The sequence below is a fragment of the Bombina bombina genome, chromosome 7 (assembly GCF_027579735.1).
Source record: "Bombina bombina isolate aBomBom1 chromosome 7, aBomBom1.pri, whole genome shotgun sequence".
Classification (NCBI taxonomy): Eukaryota; Metazoa; Chordata; class Amphibia; order Anura; family Bombinatoridae; genus Bombina; species Bombina bombina.
This window is the reverse complement of record NC_069505.1, coordinates 495,288,113-495,309,517: the sequence shown is the minus strand read 5'-3', so window position 1 is coordinate 495,309,517 and position 21,405 is coordinate 495,288,113. Positions and strand designations below refer to the sequence as shown.

Sequence of the window (21,405 nt, the reverse complement as noted above, 5' to 3'; positions counted from 1 at the left end):
GATTATGCTACAAATTTGTCTCATTACAAAGCAAGGGGACAATATTATTTTTACAAATTTGTTGAAAAGTTTTGCCCCAAACTTGTCGCACTGATAGATATAGAGATAAAAAAGAAATAAATACACAACATAATATAGCTAACTTCCTTTTTATTTTTTGGTAAAAATCTATGTGCACCATGTTTTAAGCTATGTAATACAAGTCACACTCTCCACTTTGCACCAATTTTGACGCAACACTTTTCACACCAATTATGACGCAAACTCCTAAACAACCCACACACTAGTGAATTTTTCAACCACTTTTGATTGGAATATGCATAATCACATGATTTGTGACATCAGCCAATCTGATTCAAATACACATTTTAAACTATCACTAACGAATCAAATTGCTCGATACCTGTGTCATTGATCACTCATCAGAACTTGTAAGTGCCATTTGTTACATTGTGTATTTTATACTTTGAAAGTATGTATAAGTGAATTTAGAATTAAAGATAAACATTGATGCTGGCATTAGGACACACAGTGTAATATTTTAGACAAGGATTTTAAAAATCGAATTGATGTTTGATTCAATATAATCTTAAGATGATAGCTCAAACGGATAGCCCACCTAACATTAAACTGTCATGATTCAGATACAGCAGAAATTAAAATCATCTCTTTACTGTCATGCTATTTTCAGTGTATTTCTTCTTTCTCTTTCTTTTTCAGTTAGAAATGTCATCTTATATGCCAGCCTATTTTATAACACCTTTTGAAGGGGTGGTTTTTAAAAATAGATTGCAATCAGGAGGGGTTACACAGGTACAGAGAGAAAACTGTCCGGCTCTTAAAATATCCATTGATTGCAAATAAATACATATGATACACTGATTACATGTTATATTTGCAATTATTCCTGTTCAGAATAATAATAATTTTACACTATTATTACTTTATTTATGAAGCGCCAATATATTCTGCAGCACTGTCCATGGATACAATTCATTTAGATAAAAGAATGATAAAAAAACTTGTAGGAGACAGGACAAAATTTACAAACACATACAGGAGGAATTGAGGGCCCTATTCCCGTGGTAACTTACAATCTAGAAGGGTAGGAGGTTGAGAAACAGGTGGAGAGGACTGCAAGATTGAGAAAGATGTTAATGCAGAGTTAGATGAGGGAAATGTTGTTAGGTAAGTGAAATTAATTTATTATTGAGTTGGGTGGTAGGCTTCTCTGAACAGAAAAGTCTTCAGGGAGCATTTAAATGAAGAAAGATTAGGGCAAAGCCTGACAGCATGAGGGAGTGTTCCAGAGGGTAGGTGCTGCACGACAGAAGTCCTGCAGTCTAGCATGAGAAGAGGTGATAGTTGCGGATGCAAGGAGCAAGTCATTGTTGGATCTTAGTGGACGGGCTGGAGTATACTTGTTTATTAGAGAGGATAGGTAAAGGGGAGCGGCGTTGGTGAGAGCTTTGTATGTAAGGGTAAGAATTTTGAATTTAATTCTGCTCTGAATGGGGAGCCAATGAAGGGACTCGCAGAGAGGTGCAGCAGATACAGAGCGACGGGAAAGGTGGATTAGCCCGGCAGAGGCATTTAGAATGGCATGAAGGGGGGAGAGGCGGGAAAGAGGAAGGCCAATAGTCAAGTCGGGAAATAACAAGTGAGTGGATTATTAGCTTTGTGGTGTTAGCGCTCAGAAAAGTTTGAACCTTGGAAATATTGAGTAGATGGTTGCGGCAGGATGTTGAAAGCGATTGGATATGGGGGACGAAGGATAGATTTGAGTATAGTGTAACTCCGAGGTAGTGTACTTGGGGCGATGGGGAAATGTTGATGCCGTCAACAGGGATAGAGAAGTCAGAAGTCGGCGTAAAGCTTGAGGGGGGGTAAGAAGGAGCTCAGTCTTGGACATGTTAATCTTTAGGTGGTGAGAGGCTATCCAGGAAGAAATACCAGATAAGCAGTCGCTGACATGAGAAAGGACAGAGGGAGAGAGAGCAGAGGTGGAGAAGTAGATCTGGGTGTCATCAGCATAGTGGTGATATTTAAAGCCATAATTGTTGATAAGTTTACCCAGAGAAGAAGTATAAATGGAGAAGAGTAGAGGACCCAGAACAGATCCTTGAGGATTTAGTGGTATAAATAAACACAGAGATATGAAAGACAACATTGTTTAGAACAAAAAAAGGATTTAGGGACATGTAAATATGTTTGAAGAAGATTTCTGACATAACACACACACACACACACATATATATATATATATATATATATATATATATATATATATATATGTGCAAAAATATATGTACAAATTCGAGCATCAATAATCATTTATTAAAAAAAAAATGAGCTAAAAGCATATCATGACTTCTAGAAATACAAATACACATTAATTTATGTGAAAGTATCATATAACAGATTTTTTTGTATAACAAATAAATATAAAAATAACTTTCTTAACTTTTTTTAACAGTTGAAAAATAAAAGATTAGCTTTAGAGAAATGTGCTTGTTACATTGAAATGGTATAAATAAAGTTTGGAAAAACCTGAATAACCGCGACATTGATGACTGTTAGTTAACAACAGTCTGAGGCTCTTCGCACCGTACTTGACGCGCATATTTTTGACGGCTTTTTTGATAAATAAGGTGATCGTATTCAGATCTGCGTCAGCGATGTCTGGCGAGCATATTGACGCCGGCGAATGCAGAGATTGACGCTTTGATAAATTGACCACCAAGAATTGCGCAAAGGAGAAAGGAGAGGGAGAATGACCAGATTATGCAGAAGGAGTGACCAGATCAGTGGAAAAGAAAAGCTTGGAGAGAAATTGCAGTTCAGACTTCACAGTGGCTAAACTCACTCAATATTCAAAGGTAAACGAGCGGAACTCTTCAGCATTGTGAGATCTCTCTAATTTCTGTATGTGAAGGAGAGACAAGCCCTCTGCAATATATGTATGATATGAGAGTTTTGTTACACTTACACTTTGTGCTTTGTATTTTATATCACTTTACATTTCAGATTGGGTCCTTTTAGTATTATTGCATTTAAGTTTTGCACTTTCTCTTTTAACCCCTTAACCCAAACTGATGTTTTATACGTCAGGGGATACATTACCTATCATATGCAATAACTATAATAGTATATTTGTCTCAACTTCAGGAAGCTCCAGCCGTCACAGCTGTAAAATGACAGAGAGCCGCTGTTCCTGAGCTGCAGGCATCTCTCTTCATATGATAACAAACCACACCTGTTACCATATGAAGGCAGATGCCTGATCGTTACAGACAGTGACAGAGGGAGTGGGAGGGACTCTACATACAGAAAAATGTTTTGATGGGAGAGGGATAGGTCACTGCACTACAAAAAAGGGGTGAAATGGGAGGGGAGTTGCGGACACCCTACATAATGATTGCACTACTCTACAGAAAAAAATAACAAAAATATATGAATTAATCCCCCCCCCTCACAAATTAGGTACTGGCTGTCACTAGTGGGAGGTGAAAGGGTTAGAGAGCTGTTTGGGAGGAATTAGTGAGGTGTAAGGCTTGAGGGGGGTCACTACAGTGCAGAAAAATAATAATAAAAAAAAATAAAAAAAAAGCCATAAACTGCATACTGGCAGACTGGTTGGGATGAGTGTGGGTGGGGGAGTAAGAGAGCTATTTGGGAGCGGATCATGAAGGTGGGAGGTGTCAGGTAGGATGGGAATACCTACATTAATATAGTATTTCCCTAATTAGCTAATTAATTAACTCCTTCACTGCTGTTAATTTCAGAACTGGGGTGCGCAGCTGCAATTAGCGACCTTCTAATTACCAAAAACCAAAGGCAAAGCTATGCATGTCTGCTATTTCTGAACAAAGGGGATCCCAGAGAAGCTTTTACAATCATTTGTGTCATGATTGCACAGTGGGAAACCCAACGTTTGTGAAATGCTAATTTTTTTTTTTTTAATATGATCGTATTTGGCAGGGAAATGGTGCCATGAAATATACCAAAATGTGTCTATATCAATACCTTGGGTTGTCTACTTAAAAAATTATATATAAACAAGGCTCTATTTCTATTTAAATGGAGTGATAGCAATTATGCTAAAACTTCTACGGTATTTTTGGCAAGTTTTTCTCTGATATTCCCGGTAGTGAATGGGTTAATACATTTATATTTAGCTCTAGCAGTGAATTTACAAATTCTGATTATGTTTTGTAAGTTTCTTTGTAGCTTTTACAAATTACATGCATTTTGTATTTGCTACATTTCAAAATAAAACTGATTCAGAAAGTGGGAGGGACAGGGAAGTTCCCTGGACTGAACAGGGGATTTCCAAGGGTATGTCTGAAACCTCTGCCAGTTGTGAAATTTTCTGGTCAATTTATCAAAGGCTTTCGCCAGCCTTTGACCCCCTACGACGGCAGGTTCTCACAAGAGAACCTGCAGTCCGTATTTAACAAGCAGCGGTCATCAGACCACTGCTTCCCTAACCTTTCGCCACTTAAGCGAATTTCAATCTCCCCGGTCTCGTCCAACCGGGGAGATTGACAGTTCCTGCCCGCACGTTATTGGCTGTGCGTGGGCTTGCGCACAAGCACAAAGTAGCGCTCGTGTGAAATGCTGAATTCCGGCAGCAGAATTCAGCCCGCCAGAGGCAAGCTGCGTCGTAAAGGGGGTGCGCACCTGTCTACAACAGCTTGATAAATCGACCCATAAGTAAGCAATTTACACAAGCAGGTCTCACTGGTTTATCTCGCCAGCATGTGAAGTTTGCTCAAAATTTTCAATACACCTATTTTAACTAACAGAAAAGTAAATATATACTAAAATATAAACAAAAGAAAGTTACATTGAAGTTAAAACATTTCAGCTTAATTTGTGATTCATGCAAACTGAGCCTATATATAAGCCCCAGAGGTTCTGTTACCTTCTCTGCCCCATGGGAAATTTTGTATCCCAGAGAGCTTTATTGCTTTCTATAGAAGGCATCTCTCATCTATGGTACATCCAGTTTCCTCCCGTTTTCTTAGAAAATTCAGTGAGTTTACCACTGTGAAGTATTCTCAATAATCTCTCTCCAAACTAGAGAAAGCTTGATAATCTGGCCAATAAAAAGTAATGAAGCTCTCTGGGAAACTAACAGTTTTTCAATTGAAATGTAAATAGAAGAAATGCATAGTGCAATGTAATTTGTAAAAGATACACATAAATATACAAAGTATGATCCTAATTTGTTAAAGTTACACAGAAACTGTCAAAGCATAATCAGTATTTTTAAAATCGCAATCCTAAAAACTGCTGTATACAAATAAAACATAAAATAGAAAGTGCAAAGTTTAAATGTAATAAAAGTTAATCTGAAGTGTAAAGTGACATAAAATACAAAGGACAAAGTATAAATTCAGCAGACCTCTGATGTTATGCAGTGCTCTATTGCACTGAGCTTGTATCTCCTTCACAGAATTGCAGAAATTGCCCCCTGGAGCAAAATATGCCCTTTGAAAATTTCACCAGGGATCTCACAGTGCTGGAGGATCATTTTAAAATATTTCACCTGAGTGGAGAGGTTTTGAATATCAGGCCCTAAAGAAGAGGAGAGGGTGAGAATAAGAAAATCGGGGAATGGGAGTGATAATAACCAGATTAGGAAGATGAACAGGGAGAAAAATCATATTATTTGGAAAGAGAATCAACTCAGGTAGAGTAATAGGGAGAATGACGAAAAGAGACCATTACTTGATGGAGGCAGGAGGAGGGGAAATGGAGAATAACCAGATGAAGGGATGCAGAGGAAGATTCATAAGATAAAGGGGCAGGAAATTTAGAATGACAACATTTAGAAAAGTGGAATAAAAATAAACCAGATAAATTGGAAGGTAAAATTGAATTATCAGGATTTGATGAGAGAGAGGATGTCCATATTAGAATGAAAATTACCATATCAGGGTAAGATACTGAGGAGTTTATTTGTTTTTTTTAAATTGACAGATAAAAAGTCAGAGAGGCTAAATATTAAATAGAATATTTGGCAGATCTTTGGAAATAGAACAGGGGCTGTATCAAACCATTAGGTCATAAAAGTGATGGTTGTAAGTAAAAGTCCATAAGGGACAGGGGGTGTAAGACTACAAAATTGGATGGGAAACAGAATTTGTTTTCAGTTTTACTAATTTTAAATTAACCACCTAATTGTTTTACGTTCTTCTAACATTTTTGTCTCTTCTTACTATTTGTGTCTTTTTTATCTCTTCCTTATCATTTGTCTTCCTTTCTTCATCACTCACAACTATTTCTGGCCCTCTAGGCTAAATGAGAATATGAACGTCTGTGTCGCGGACTTTGGCTTGTCTAAAAAAATCTACAATGGAGATTATTACCGACAAGGGCGGATTGCCAAAATGCCAGTGAAATGGATTGCAATAGAGAGCCTGGCAGATAGAGTGTATACCACCAAGAGCGATGTGGTAAGAGATATGATATTGTTAAATACCTCTATTTGGGCTCAGTTAGATATGTGGAACAATGTTCCTTTTTTTTATTTGTAGAAACCTTTAGATAGAGCAAGGCTCTCACAGGATGACCTGTTCATACCATATTCTAGAAATGTAGGTAGTCTGCTATCAAGAGATGGGCAAATAAAACAACACTCATAAACTGACTTCACATGTATTAATGTTTCTATGACAAACAAAGAAGACAGGGATTCCACTTTTATGGGTTGATAGATGGCACACAACACTAGTTTTACAGATCCAGCACCAGATGAAAATGTTCCTTCCTTCATAAGACTCTTCTAATGGACAGAAAAAAAATGCAGTTGCCCCTTCTACCTGCTTTTCTTATCTGTTTTGGCAAATTGCACTCTTACAACATAGGCATCTCTTCCAATACAATACTTCCATCTCAGTAGTGCAAAGTGACTTAAATATATTGTCATGAGCTAAGAATGTACACCAATACCTGTAAATATTGTGTGTTCATTCTCATTCAGTTATTTGCTATACTATTCTTTTTTACTTATCCCAGTGGTCCTTTGGTGTCACCATGTGGGAGATTGCTACACGTGGACAGACTCCTTACCCTGGGGTGGAAAACAGTGAAATCTATGACTACCTGAGACAAGGGAACCGACTGAAGCAACCTCCAGACTGTCTGGATGGACTGTAAGTTTCAAACTAACATCCAATATTCACAACAAATCCTAATAGTTGTAATAACCAAGGGAACATAATCAAGTTATTGTTACTTTTAATGCATTAACAGACATTTTTATCTTAATGGTAATAATTAGAAAGCATTGTAGAGATTAAAAATAAGGCTTAATCAATGTGCTGTATGTGATATCTGTAAGCAATTGGTTTTTGGGAGGCTCCATAGATGAACAATACAATATTTGAAAAGTGACTAAATATGTGGATGGATAGAGGATTCTAGTGTAACTCCAAAGCAGAAACTATGACATACTAGTGGGCCTGTAAACTGTGACCAAGAATGGAACTGAGGCTCAAATAATCTTTTTATATTTGTTGGTAATAAAGTATAGATTGAAAATAGGACTTACCCAGGATTGAAGCTTGATATGTACCAGATGTGATATTAAGGGGGTGGTGAAGAAATATGATTTAAAACATGGTTGTGTTACCAAGGTCAAAACAGAGAATTAAAAGAGCAAAAGCAATAAAGAGGTCTAGGCTTAAAACGAGTGATAAGTTTCTATTGAGAACATCTTTCATTTTGTGAGTGCCAATTTAATTGAGTATACACTTTGAAGTCAGATTGTAGAGGGACAAGATATTTTGTAAGGTATATGTAAGCTAAACATTTCAGGTGTTATGAGGCAAAAGAAAGCAAATAAATTGGAAAACAGAATGTAAATATTGGGTAAACAGGGATATTTTTAAAAATTTGATTGATAAAAGATGAGTTTTAGAATTGAATATTAAAGCTAGGACAGAAAATGGCAGGTTATATTGCGGCAATGATGTTTAGGGTGTACAGAAAAACTGAGAATGATGATGTGATTAGACATAAGGCCAGGAGTACAGATCCTCCAATTGTCAGTAATAAGGATAATTAATCTTATGGAATCTGCTGAACCTGCAAATGACGATGCAGTACTGGTAAAATACACGTGTGGCATCTAGACAGCAAAATGGTCAAGGAGCGCAATCACTGGGGCAGAATACAGTAACATACATGAGAAGGGTAGAGAATACATACTGAGCAATTCAATAAAGAGTCAAAATCCCAATGGATTACTGGCTCTCAATACCCCATTAAAGCAAGATGGCAGTGAGACAGAACTGAAGAAAATATGAGAGTGGCACTAAAAATCTATTTGTGAAAAAATTCAAATAATTGTATAATAATTTTATTATGTGAACTTTAAATGAGGAGTGTAAAACCAGGGACATAGGGGTCATTTCCAATATTTCCGTCCCCCCCCCATTTTTTTACAAAGTGATCTTTCTCAGTCAAACACAGCCAACATTGTTAACTTACAAGAGATTTGATCTCCATTTTTCGCAACAGCACTTGGAATTCACAAAAAACAATGCCAATCACTGAAATACCAAATTGGTTAAAAGGGTTAGTGGAGTATGTTTGTTTTTAGCAGTTGGATAGAGTGATGTTTATGCTGAGATTTTTATCTGAAATCAACAACAAACTTCACTCTAAGGGGCCGATTTATCAAGCTCCTAACTATTTAATAACTATTCTACCTAGTTAAAATAAATACAAAGTTGCCTGTAAAAATAAATAAACCCTAAGCTAGCGCTATCTTAGGGTTTATTTTATAGGTAAGTATTTAGTTTTAAATAGGAATAATTTAGTTAATAAAAGTAATTTTATTTGGATTTATTTAAATTATATTTAAGTTAGGGAGGTGTTAGGGTTAGACTTAGGTTTAGGGGTTAATAAATTTAATATAGTGGTGGCGACATTGTGGGCGGCAGATTAGGGGTTAATAAATGTAGGTAGGTGTCGGCGATGTTAGGGACGGCAGATTAGGGGTTAATAAAATTTAACTAGTGTTTGCAAGGTTGGAGTGCGGCGGTATAGGGGTTAATACATTTATTAAAGTTGCGGCAATGTCCGGTTTGGCAGATTAGGGGTTCAAAATTTTATTTTAGTGTTTGCGATGTGGGGGGGCCTCGGTTTAGGGGTTAAGAGGTAGTTTATGGGTGTGATTGTACTTTTTATCACTTTAGTTAAGAGTTTTATACTACGGCATTAGCCCATAAAACTCTTAACTACTGACTTTCAAATGCGTTAGGAGCCTTGGAGGTAGAGGGTGTACCGCTCACTTTGAGGAAGACTCGTAATACCGGCGTTAGGAAAATCCCATTGAAAATATAGGATACGCAATTGGTGTAAGTGGATTTGCGGTATTGTCGAGTCGCCCCAAAAAAAAGTGAGCGGTACACCTGTACCTGCAAGACTCGTAATACCAGTGGGCGTTAAAAAGCAGCATTGGGACCTCTCAACGCTGCTTTTTAAGGCTAACGCAAGACTCGTAATCTAGCCAATAGTTTGCAAGTTTAAAGCAATATAAATTAAGATGCCAGATGGTGTAGAATAGAAGGTTTAAAATAAAATTGATAAAAAATGGTGTGAACAGACCAGTCTGCAGCACTAATAGAAGAAGTTGTGACAGGTAAATAAGGAGGAGAGTAAGAAATTAAGAGTTGTTTAGAATTAAAAGTTCTTAAAGGAGTTCTATATTTTAGACAAGAAACCACACCGAATTTAGGTTGTTTAGAAAATAAGGATAGAAAATTGAAGAATTCATAGTCTTAGTGCATCCCTTTCCCGGCCCTATCAAAATTTTTATACAGTTGATAGAAGATTTTCTTTGTATTAAGTTCAATTTTATATAATGAATTAAATTCATTAACTTAACTGTTTAATTTCTTTAATCCAGATTCCACCAAAAGTAAACCATTAGCCTTAGGACTCATTTCAGTTGGGGCAAAATGAGCTATTTTAGGGTCAATGTGTTTAAGAACAAAACGTCTTCTTTGCCTAGCCATGGCCTTATTAGCATCACCCATTAAATAAACCCATTCCCTCATAATATAAGGGTCTAAAAGGGAATAATATAAAATCACTTCTTCAGAGAGCTCAAATAATTTGGTGATTGAGCCTAATAAATCTAATAATTTGCCCTGACAAGATTTAAGATATCTGTCAGGACCTCTCTTAATATAAAAAAAAAAAAATCTTCAATAAATTTTAATATATTAGTATCAATTTCAGGAGTTAAATGAGAACAGTGAGGGAGGTCAGGTCTAGGGCTTTCAGCTTTCAGGGTAGATTTAAAGGGACAGTTCACCCAAAAATTGTTCCCAATGATTCATTTTACCTGCTGGAGTGTTTTAAATTGTTTACAACACAATAAATATATATATATATACACAGCAAAAGTAAAACAATTTTTATTTGCTCATCAAATAAAGTAATACTTATCTCATAGAGCAGCAAAAAGAAAAGAGGAAGACTAACGGTTTATTTGAGGCCATATGGACCTTTGTGTTATCTGATTGGACATTGTATATCTGACCATCTTATTATCTTTGTCATTGGTTATGTTTTAAAAGTTTTTTTTTTTTTTTTTTACTGTTTTCTGTTATTAAACTGCTATTTACTTTAAAAATGCTATTTGAGCAGTAAAAGGAAAAGTAATGCAAAATATGTCCTTGTTATAAAATTATTAAAATTTAGAGCTTGCTCGCAATCACCACTAAGGGGTAGATTTATTAAGCAGCGGATGCTGCAATCTACACCCAAAGTTTCCTTATCTCCACCCGTGAAGCCTGGCCTCCAAACCAGTAGGCAGGAATTATTGCTCCTTTCCTCCTTGGAGAAGCACAAAAAGCTTATTACGACCTTGAAGAGGAGGCCTTTGCAGACTACCTACCCACAACTAAAGGCTAAAATTCTGGATCTTGATAAAGGCCACCCCGACCAATGTGTAGATTGTTTACAGTTGTCTGTTATAACTACCACTGTTACCATTGAAAATATCCACCAGTGGAGCGACCCCACTGGAGAGCTACCATTGTGGGAGAAAACTCGCTGAGGAGCTGTTTTGGATTGATTACTTATACATCAATAGCATGCATCACTTCTACGTGACTAACAAACCTTCACAGGATCAAAGGTCTTGTTACAAAGCTTTTGTACCGGAGTTGGTCAATAGTTTAGACCGAAGCTGTGAAACTGACTACACCCACCTATCAGAGATCCGGATTGTGTCACATGCTCATAGTCACATGACACAGAAGTTCACACGGACGACGCCAACTTCCTGGCAGTTGTGAATCAAGGATCATCCGCACTATGATTCAGAGAATTTAACTCTTTTTGTACAAAAGAGGTATTACACTTATAAATCCACTGCAGTAAAATTTTATCTTTTCTTTTTTATTATCCAAATGTTATTGGGACTTTTGCAGCAAGAAAGATAAATTTATATAGCTTCATTTTCATTTTATTGCTACTGCCCTTTCAATATTACATTGATCAATATGTTATTCCATTGATTGATATGTAATTTTATTCATTGCTTATATCAGCATTTTTAAATTAGTAAAATCATTTGCACCATATACATTTATTGTTTGAATAGTTTTACTTTAACTCTCAATCTGCTATTCATTTAGCGCTTTCCCTATTCTGTTTTTATTGCATTTATATTTTTTGTAACTTATTGAGGAGTATTTGTTACATTTTAGGGAATAGCTAAGTTTGAGAAACTTTAGGAGCATATCCTCTATTTGTTCTATTGTCTTCATGAATGGGTCAGTCAATGAAACCCCACAACCTACAATAGTATGGTAGCTCAAGTAGAACCTTATCTGACTGCAAAGGACTTGGAAAAATCTTCTACTAAGACATTTGCTTTGATTCAGAGGCCAAAACCCCAAAAATCAAAACAATCAGGGTAAGCCAGGCTCAAAACCAAATGAGCAGAAACAGCATACATTCAGGAGGCAGAGGCGGAGTCTAGATCAAAGCAAAGGGGTCAGGTTAACAAAAATCAGTCCTTCCAGGCTTCAAAACAAAAGCCAATCCAAAGACATAAAAATGAGAACAGGCTGAGTCAAAATCAGGAAAGCAGTCAGCAGGTCACAGAACTAACAGGCAAAGGACTGAACAATGATATGCTCAAAGTCAGGACAGGGAGTGGCTAGGGAAGCAGGCTTAAACACCTACAGTTGGCAGGCAGGTCTCCAGATATCAGCCTAAGCCCTCCAGAGGTTAAGAAAAACCCCCACAAGACTGCAAACCAGGAGACCTGGGTCCTATCCCAGGCACAGGCGTGAAAGCAATATACATTCATTATTTACTTTGCCTGTTTTTGCTGTAAACAAAAAAAACAACTGGTGTTTCTCAATGACATCTGTCCCTAATTTCCCATACCAAAGGAAATCAGAGAAATGTATTCCACTAAATTTTTATGCGGCAATCCCTTGTAAATTGAGCTAACAAAATTAATGAGTTCAGTTATTTTAAAATATATCTTCTGCAGTGTCATGCTTAATTGCAGAGGTGTGCTATGAATTTAATGTACCTTTAAATGTAACTATATAAATTAATTAATTAATTAGTAATTCAGTTGTTATCAAAATGGGTTGCTGGGAAGAAAGTTATACTATAATGTGTGAGATATAGTAACATTAAGTTATTATAATATATAATGATCTATTTTAATGTTTTTTTTAGGTACGAACTCATGTCCAGCTGTTGGCATCTAAACTCCAAAGACCGTCCAACATTTGAGAGTTTGCACTTGGAACTGGAGAAAATACTGAAGAACCTGCCACCAGCCAAGGATCCTGAAGAGATTTTGTATGTCAACATGGAAGATGGCTGTTCCCCTTCTTTAGATGACGGAGAGTTGGGTGCAGTAGGAGGTCTTGATGCAAAGGATGGAGGAGATGATATCTTATTAAAGGCTGGATCAGTAACAGCAGAGGTCCACAACTCTGAAAATTCTAACCGGTATGTCATGTGTCCAGCTCATGAGACCAGTAGACTCATTGGAGCAACTGCATTTATGGAACATCCTCCATTCAGCTCTTCCTTGGATGATGGGACTTTGGAAGATATTATGATCTCTCAGAGATAATGACAAGTGTGAAACCTGTTCTAAATTTTGACAATGCGTTCCGAAGCGCAGTAACTTTGAACTTCTAGTTTTGTCTTTAAATACTACCTTTGTCAATGGACTCTCAAACCATTCCATTTTGAAGGCATGTGTAAAGTCAACCGTTGGTCTTCCATTTTGATCATTTTTATTTACTTGCCTACTATGTCAATCTAAAAAAAAATGAGGAGGCTGATAAAATGATTTTAGAGACTTGTGACCAATCTTAGAGACTTGTGACAAATCTACCAATAACCCTTCATGATGTAGCGAAGTAATGTATATTGTGGTACGGAAATTACTTTTATATACTTAGCTATACTATGTAGAACATTCATAAATTACAAATCAGTCCATATCCAAGGACTATGACATATGGCACCCTATGACATGCTGTCCATTACATATATGCCATTGGATCTATTATGTTCAGAAGATCTATCTTATTCAAATGGTGGATTCAAAGTCAAACCTATGCCAGGCCTCAGTTCAGCTAATGGTACAAATAGTTCCTAATGAGAGTGATATGTTTTAATGGCTTGAAGGCAAAATGACTTAATACCATAATACCTGCTTTAAGGAGATTTATACATTCAACTACCATTAGAAAAAACTTAATGGTTATAAGTTTTGATTTTTTTTTTTTTTTGTAGTAGAGCACCCTGCTTTATGTTTGTATACCAGTATTATGTATTATCATTATGCATTACATAACTCAAGTTTGCACTATGATGTATAAAATTCATTTTTGCCATAGCAATAATATATTGCATTCCCTTACATGGGGCATGCTCTAAAATGGTACTTTTATCTTATCTCCATATCACAAGTCACTGTGTGGCTGAAGGAACAAACTCCATGTACCATAACTTCTTCCTGTCTGTGTCATTGTGCCAACCTGTAGAGGGCAGGACAAAGTCCATGTCCCTTAGTCACCCTACAGGGAAACAGCATACCCTATACTCTACTGCTTCCTTCTGTCTGTGCCACCTTGTGAAGAATGGAACAAATTCCATGAGCCATGGTTACCACTTTTCTGTGCCGCCATATAAGATACAAACATGTACTATAGCTGCCTTAATTATTTGGGGGAGAATAACAGAAAGCCATATACTTCCATTATCTTTTAACAGGGGTCAAACAACCTCATAAGCCATGACATCAAAAGCACAGTTTACATTCTGAGGGACTCAGCAAGTAACGTTTCCCTTTACCTAAACCAGCTACCAGACACTGCCATTATCCTCCATGTGAATTTCTACAAATGTATTCCCAGACTGGAGCACTTTAATAACCTTTATAAAGAAAATATATAAAGTTTCATAAAACCCTTCTAGAAGACACATTTCTACTTCTTCTTTTGAATTGTTAGCTTGCAAAATATTTTAAAGGGATAGAGAGAGGTCAAAATTGAAACGTTCATGGTTGCATTTTAGTTTTAAAAAGAAGCATTTTTACAATATACTTCCATTAGCAAAAATGTCTCTAGTAAAATAAATTACTACAGTGGCATACACACATATGATATGTATGACTAGAGCTTTAGGATACAAACACCATGACTACTCAGAGAGCTAGTGGTGGTATGTATTTCATCAGTGTGGACTTAATTTGTGTCATACAAACTGCTGTTGGCACTCTGAAAAGGTGCAGAGTTTACATGCTGGGGCACAGGGCACTCAAAGTAATATATGAATGCCACTGAGACAGTAAAATACTTTTTACTAGAAGCAGTTTGGCTAATGAAAATGTAATGCAAAAATGCTTCTATTTAAAATTGAAATTCCTTATTGGAAATTTCACCTTTGTCTTTGCTATGTCCGTCAAGATCATACCAAATTAGTAGCAGTTTTCCTTTCATTTGATGTGGTCATTTGTAGCATGTCCTATGCCATTTTGAAAATTAACACAGGTGACTTCTTATAGTGGTTGTTATAACATACACAATGCAATACAAAACCTTTCCACTAAAGGTCACCTACAAGTTATATTTTAAGATGGCCACAATAAGCCTTTTTTTAAGTAGCACTTTGATACCCCTTTAGGGGAAAAACAAAAGACCTGCTGACCGTGGGACTCAATATAATGTGGTACCTTTCTACATAAAAATGTGTTTTGTCAGATACTAGAAATAATAGTAAACATCTATTTTATACACTACTAGCAACGAGCAGTGCGTGCTGTATAATGTATGGCAAATGCATCTATACACACATTTTGAACATGCTGCACTGTATAAGGATGCTGAGTATCTATTAAATAAATTACTGAGAAGAGATACTGAGTATCTATATAATGAACAAGCAGTGACCTATGATGATACTGAGTATTCCCTCATTTATAATAATATTGCCAGGACTATGATACTGAGTATCTTTATACTGTGCCAATAAGCACAACTGCCCTAAACATGCAGAAGGTTTTTACAAACATTTTTATGTAATAATAATATAATCTGATTCCAAATTATAAATACTAACATGATTTTATCCCTAAAAGATGTTTTTTTCTTTTAAAGGGAAGAGTTAGGACTAAAGAGACACTTTTTTTATTAGCTTTAGTAATATTATCATTTTAATAGCTTGAAAACTATACAATCACTTTCCTTTTATTGTTTTTTTTACAAATGTAAATACATATTTTTTGTATATGAAATATATATTTCTTTACACATTTGCAAATAGAAATGCCTAAACTGTCAAATAAATGCTTTTTTTAAGTCAAAATATTCATGCCAGTCTATGTGGTTTCTGTACCCTTTATGCTTCAGTGGAAGGAATTACTCTATAGGTAAATATTCCGTAGATCAATAAAATAGTTTTTGGGAGGGGGTTTGTGAAGAAATATACATTAAAAATAGGCATTATATGTAGATATAGGATTAGTAAAAATAAAAGGTACATGGAACAATAAAATTTTCCTGTATGTGAAGAAATAATTACAGTAAAACACATTATTAAATATTATTATAGAATTATTATTTAGACACACACATATAAATATATGTATAGCCCTTTGCAGTCAAATACATGGCCATATACCATATACCTTTCAACCTTCATAAAAAAAACGTAATTTATGTAAGAACTTACCTGATAAATTAATTTCTTTCATGGTGGCGAGAGTCCACAAGCTAGTTACTGATGGGATATACATTCCTACCAGGAGGGGGCAACGTTTCCTGAACCTCAAATGCCTATAAATACACCTCCCACCTCACTCATACCTCAGTTAGTGAGGTGTAAAAGCATAAAGAAGAGGAACAGGATAAATAATGAGGTTTATAAAAAAAATCATAATCCTAAAAAATGGGTGGGTCTCGTGGACTCTCGCCACCATGAAAGAAATGAATTAATCAGGTAAGTTCTTACATAAATTATGTTTTCTTTCATGTAGGTGGCGAGAGTCTACGAGCTAGTTACTTATGGGATATAATACCCAAGATGTGGAAGTCCACGAGTAACTATAGAGGGAGGGATAAAATAAAAACAGCTATTTCCGCTGAGAAATCCAAAAAAAGAATTGTTTTCTTAAAAAATAAGAAAACTTAAATCATAGGCACTAGAATCAAACTGAGACAGCTTCCTGAAGAACCTTTCTACCAAAAGCTGCTTCCGAAGAAGCAAAAACGTAAAAATGGTAAAATTTAGTAAAGGTATGCAAAGATGACCAAGTGACTGCTTTGCAGATTTGATCAACTGAAGCTTAATTCTTGAAAACCCAAGATGTGGCAACTGATCTAGTAGAATGAGCTGTTATTCTCTGAGGCGGAGACTGCCCCGCCTCCAAATAAGCTTTGTGAATCAGAAGTTTCAACCAAGATGCCACAGAAATGTCAGAGGCTTTCTGACCTTTTCTGGAACCAGAAAAAATAACAGACTAGAAGTATTTCTGAAATCTTTAGTAGCATCAACAAAATATTTCAAAGTTCTTAACACTTTTAAAGAATGTAAAGATCTTTCAAGAGTATTCTTAGGATTAGGACACAAGAATTCACAACTTTAGGCAAAAATTTAAATGAAGTCCGCAAAACAGCTTTATCTTGATGGAAAATCAGATAAGGAGACTCGCAAGAGAGAGCAGACAATTCAGAAAATCTTCGAGCAGAAGAGATAGCCAAGAGAAATAACACTTTCCAAGAAAGTAGTTTAATGTCTAATGAATGCATAGGCTCAAAATGAGAAACCTGCAAAGTATTTACTACCAAATTTAGATAGATTTAATAACAGGTTTGATACGAGTCAAAGCCTGTACGAAACAGTGAACATCAGGAAGATAAGCAATATTTCTGTGAAATAAAAGAGAAAGAGCAGAGATTTGTCCTTTCAAAGTATTGGCAGACAAACCTTTATCCAAACCATCCTGAAGAAACTGTAGAATCCTAGGAATTCTAAAAGAATGCCAAGAATAATCATGAGTGGAACACCATGAAATATAGGTTTTCCAAACCTTGTGATGTATTTTCCTTGAAACAGGCTTACAAACCTGTATCATAGTGTTAATCACAGAGTCAGAGAAACCTATGACTAAGGACTAAGCGTTCAATCTCCATGCCTTCAAATTTAGAGATTTGAGATCCGGATGGAAAAACGGGCCTTGAGACAAAAGGTCTGGTCTTAGAGGAAGACCAAGGTTGGCAACTGGACATTTGGACAATGTCCGCATACCAGAACCTGTGAGGCCATGCTGGTGCTATCAGAAACACATAAGATTGTTCGATTATGATCTTTGAGATCACTCTTGGAAGAAGAACCTGAGGTTGAAAAATGTAAGCCGGTTGGTAAAACCATGGAACTGCTAGAGCATCCATCAATTCCACCTAAGAATCCCTGGACCTAGAGAGGTATCTGGGAAGTTTCTTGTTTAGATGAGAGGCCATCAGATCTATGTCTGGAAGACCCCACATCTGTACAATCTGATAGAACACATCTGGATGGAGAGACCACTCCCCCGGATGTAGAGTCTGACGGCTGAGATAATCCGCTTCCCAATTTTCTACACCTGGTATATGAATCACAGTGATAAGACAAGAGTTGGATTCCGCCCAAGAAAGTATTAGAGTCCAGGTAGGGCCCCTTGAACAATAAGGTGATGGTTTAACCAACAAGTTAGAGAGAGTTGAGTGTTGGGATTAAAGTATATCAGTTGTGATATCTGAGTATAATCCCTGCACCATTGATGCAACATGCAAAGCTGTAGAGGTCTCGTATGAAAACAAGCAATAGGGATCACGTCTGATGCTGCAATCATGAGAATAATATAGACTGAAGGTTTAGACAAGCTGAAACCAATCTCTTTTCTGTTAGGGATAGAGTCATGGACACTGAATCAATCTGGAAACCTAAAAAGGTGACCTTTGTCTGAGGAATTTGAAACTCTGGTAAATTGATCCTCCAACCATGTCTTTGAAGAAACAACAGAAGTTGTTTCGTGTGAGATTCTGCTAAATGAAAAGATTGAGCTAGTACCAAGATATCGTCCAAATAAGGAAACACCACAATACCCTGCACTCTGATTACAGATAGAATGGGACCTAGAACTTTTGAGAATATTCTTGGTACTGTTGCAAGGCCAAACGGAAGAGCGACAAATTGGTAATGCTTGTTTAGAAAAGAGAATCTCAGAAATCGATAGTGATCTGGATGAATCGGAATGTGAAGGTAAGCGTCCTGTAAGTCTATTGTGGACATGAAGTGACCTTGCTGAACAAAAGGCAGAATAGTCCTTATAGTCACCATCTTGAAAGTCACCATCAAAGTCACATACGTATTAGAATAATAATATATGGCATAGCCGCCATGTACATCACAAGCATAGCATTGTTAGATGGCAAATCCACAATATATAACTATAAAACAGAAAGTAAATTGCTATATAACATAACCTTATTCTTAGAACAACAAAAAGAAAAGAAACAAGTTCCCCTTATAATTGGAGAGATTGTAACACAATTGTCCCCAAATAAGCCATAGCGGCCACTCATGGGCCACTGAAACTACAATAGAATAAGTATACATTGGGATTTAGGGGAAAGATAATATATGGAACTTCTGTGATACTTTTACCTCCTTTAGTAACTAAGGCTACTCTTGGACCTTAAACCTTGGAAACATGTGTTTAATATAGGAGGATATCATACCATATAGGGCCACTTTTGGACCCTTAAGGGAAGAGGAGATGGAAGGAGTATATATCATAAGTTAGGACTTTAAACTCTACTTTAGATATGTGAGATGTCTGGCTATAGCTGATTGGATAAATATGTAGCCTAAGGGTGGGTGACTTTCTCAGGTGAGATATGAGAAATGCTAGGGTTGCTATCTAGTAGTGTTGTGGAGCGCTGTAAAGTACTAAAATTATGTAAGGTAGATATGAGGTAAATTTTCTCTAGGGTGATCTTTATAGGCCTCAATGTAACCCTAAAACTGTATCTCTGTGATGGGGGGAATCTCTGTGGTCCTTATGGGTGTGAGTATAGACAGTATCATAGCCCTTATTAACAGCTATTAATAAAACTAGGGCTAAACATTATTTGTACCAGAGTACCTGTTACGGACATAAAGCTGATAGGGCATATGTTGGAGCATGCAAAAACCTATAAATTAAGGTGTGAAAATATCATCTAAATTTCCTAAACCAATTAGAAGAAATCTTGCTAACAACCAAATGCCACAGAAGAGGAAATTGCAAAGCATTTAGTACCAAAAATAAAGGATTAAACACATTTCAGCATATGGGCCACACAGAAAGAAAGTTACAGATATTCACATTTATTGGCCTTATGTTCCGAGTGAAGATGTAAGCTCCATAGCTAGAATCAAAATAACAGGTTAACATTAGCATTCCCAGGTTAATCTTTATCATCCTAGGGGAAAAAAAACCCTCTTCAAATTAGTGCTAAGCTGTCCCATTTATCCGGTTGAGAAATCATCATAAGGGGCGTTACACACAGGGTGGCAATAGTAAATATACCTGAATTGATCTAGAGAGGCATTTTAAGGAAAATAAACAGCAAAAATAACTTCAGAGATTTAGCTGCAATCGGCTGCCAGGGAATTATGCTTATTTTTCTGTTGAAATAGGGCAACATGACAGGGTATAAGAAACAGAGAAGTCTGCAGCTGAATTACAGGTTTATGTTGTAAAATTTATCCAACTCCGGACCTCGAACATAGCAAGTCCCCTCCAATCCGATACACACAACTGGTTCCCAGAACATGGGAACAGGGGGAGAGATATATTTTATCCCATCCTAGAGTCACAGTAGCAATAGTCTGAAGGGTACTACTCATTTTGAAAACTGTAAGTGTAGGGTTGAGCTGAGTATCAATACATACTTCTACGACAGCTATTGTGGTCTGTGAGGTCTCAGAATACTTATCTAGCTTGTGATCTTGTTCTCCTGAGAGTCCTAACACCTGGTCAGCTGCAATGCCGGCTAACTGTGTCTTCCACACAACTACTATACCTTTAGGCATTATAGGAGATCCGCTCAGTGAGGTAGACAGAGGAGCGTCGCCATCTAAGTCTGGAGACTCTCTTTGTGGTGTAGTCAAACCTTTCTCTATCTCCCCATGTCTGTTGTTCAGCTCGAAGGGTGTAGTGCCAGGGTGTTATCCAGAGATCGCCTCACATAAACTTCGATAGAGATCGGGAGATTCAGCTCTCTCTTTTTCACGTGGCTTAGAAGCTGTGCCAAATCCTTCAGCAACTAGCTGGTGCAGTTTCTGGAAATGCTCTTCAAATAGGTTCAGTAGCGTGGCTAGTTGCTGCTTGTCCATTATGAAGCAGTGTACCAGATTTACTCCTTCCGAGTCTGTCCAGAGTTATTAACTTTTGTTAACCCAGAATCCTGGGGGGGGGGGGAGGTACAAATGCAGTAGCTTTAACTACACAGGCAGTCAAATTGACCCGGTAGGCCTCACAACCTCGTGGCCAGATGCTGTGCAGTGAGCTGAGGAACATAGGCAGGTCTGCGGTAAGTCAGATATTCCTAGACTCCTTTTAAGTTGTACAGGGTATATTTCCTTGGCACAACCTATTAATAGGTAAAACTTTAAGAAATAGCTCTTAAAATATTGATGGGATCCAGGAGCTCTCCACAAATGCGTCCTGCCGCAACAGCTGTAGGCTCCGCCCCCCGAAAGTTGGGACTCTTACAAAACGATTTCAAGTTTTCAGATCCAAAATTGGTCTGAAAGAATTTTCCTTCTTTGGTACAATGAATAGATTTAAATAAAAACCCAATCCTT

At 36.8% G+C, this 21,405-nt stretch overlaps 1 protein-coding gene across 2 annotated transcripts in view; it reads left to right on the top strand.

Moving 5' to 3' along the window:
* Positions 1–15,881, top strand: part of AXL (AXL receptor tyrosine kinase) — a 114,343-nt gene extending 98,462 nt beyond the window's left edge. For both annotated transcript variants that reach the window (XM_053721645.1, XM_053721644.1), the window contains exons 18-20: positions 6,305–6,464; positions 7,027–7,163; positions 12,730–15,881. In XM_053721645.1, coding sequence (XP_053577620.1) covers positions 6,305–6,464; positions 7,027–7,163; positions 12,730–13,135 — 703 coding nt within the window. In that variant the 3' untranslated portion in view covers positions 13,136–15,881. The remainder of the gene's footprint in view (positions 1–6,304; positions 6,465–7,026; positions 7,164–12,729) is intronic.
* Positions 15,882–21,405: the final 5,524 nt, after the last annotated feature.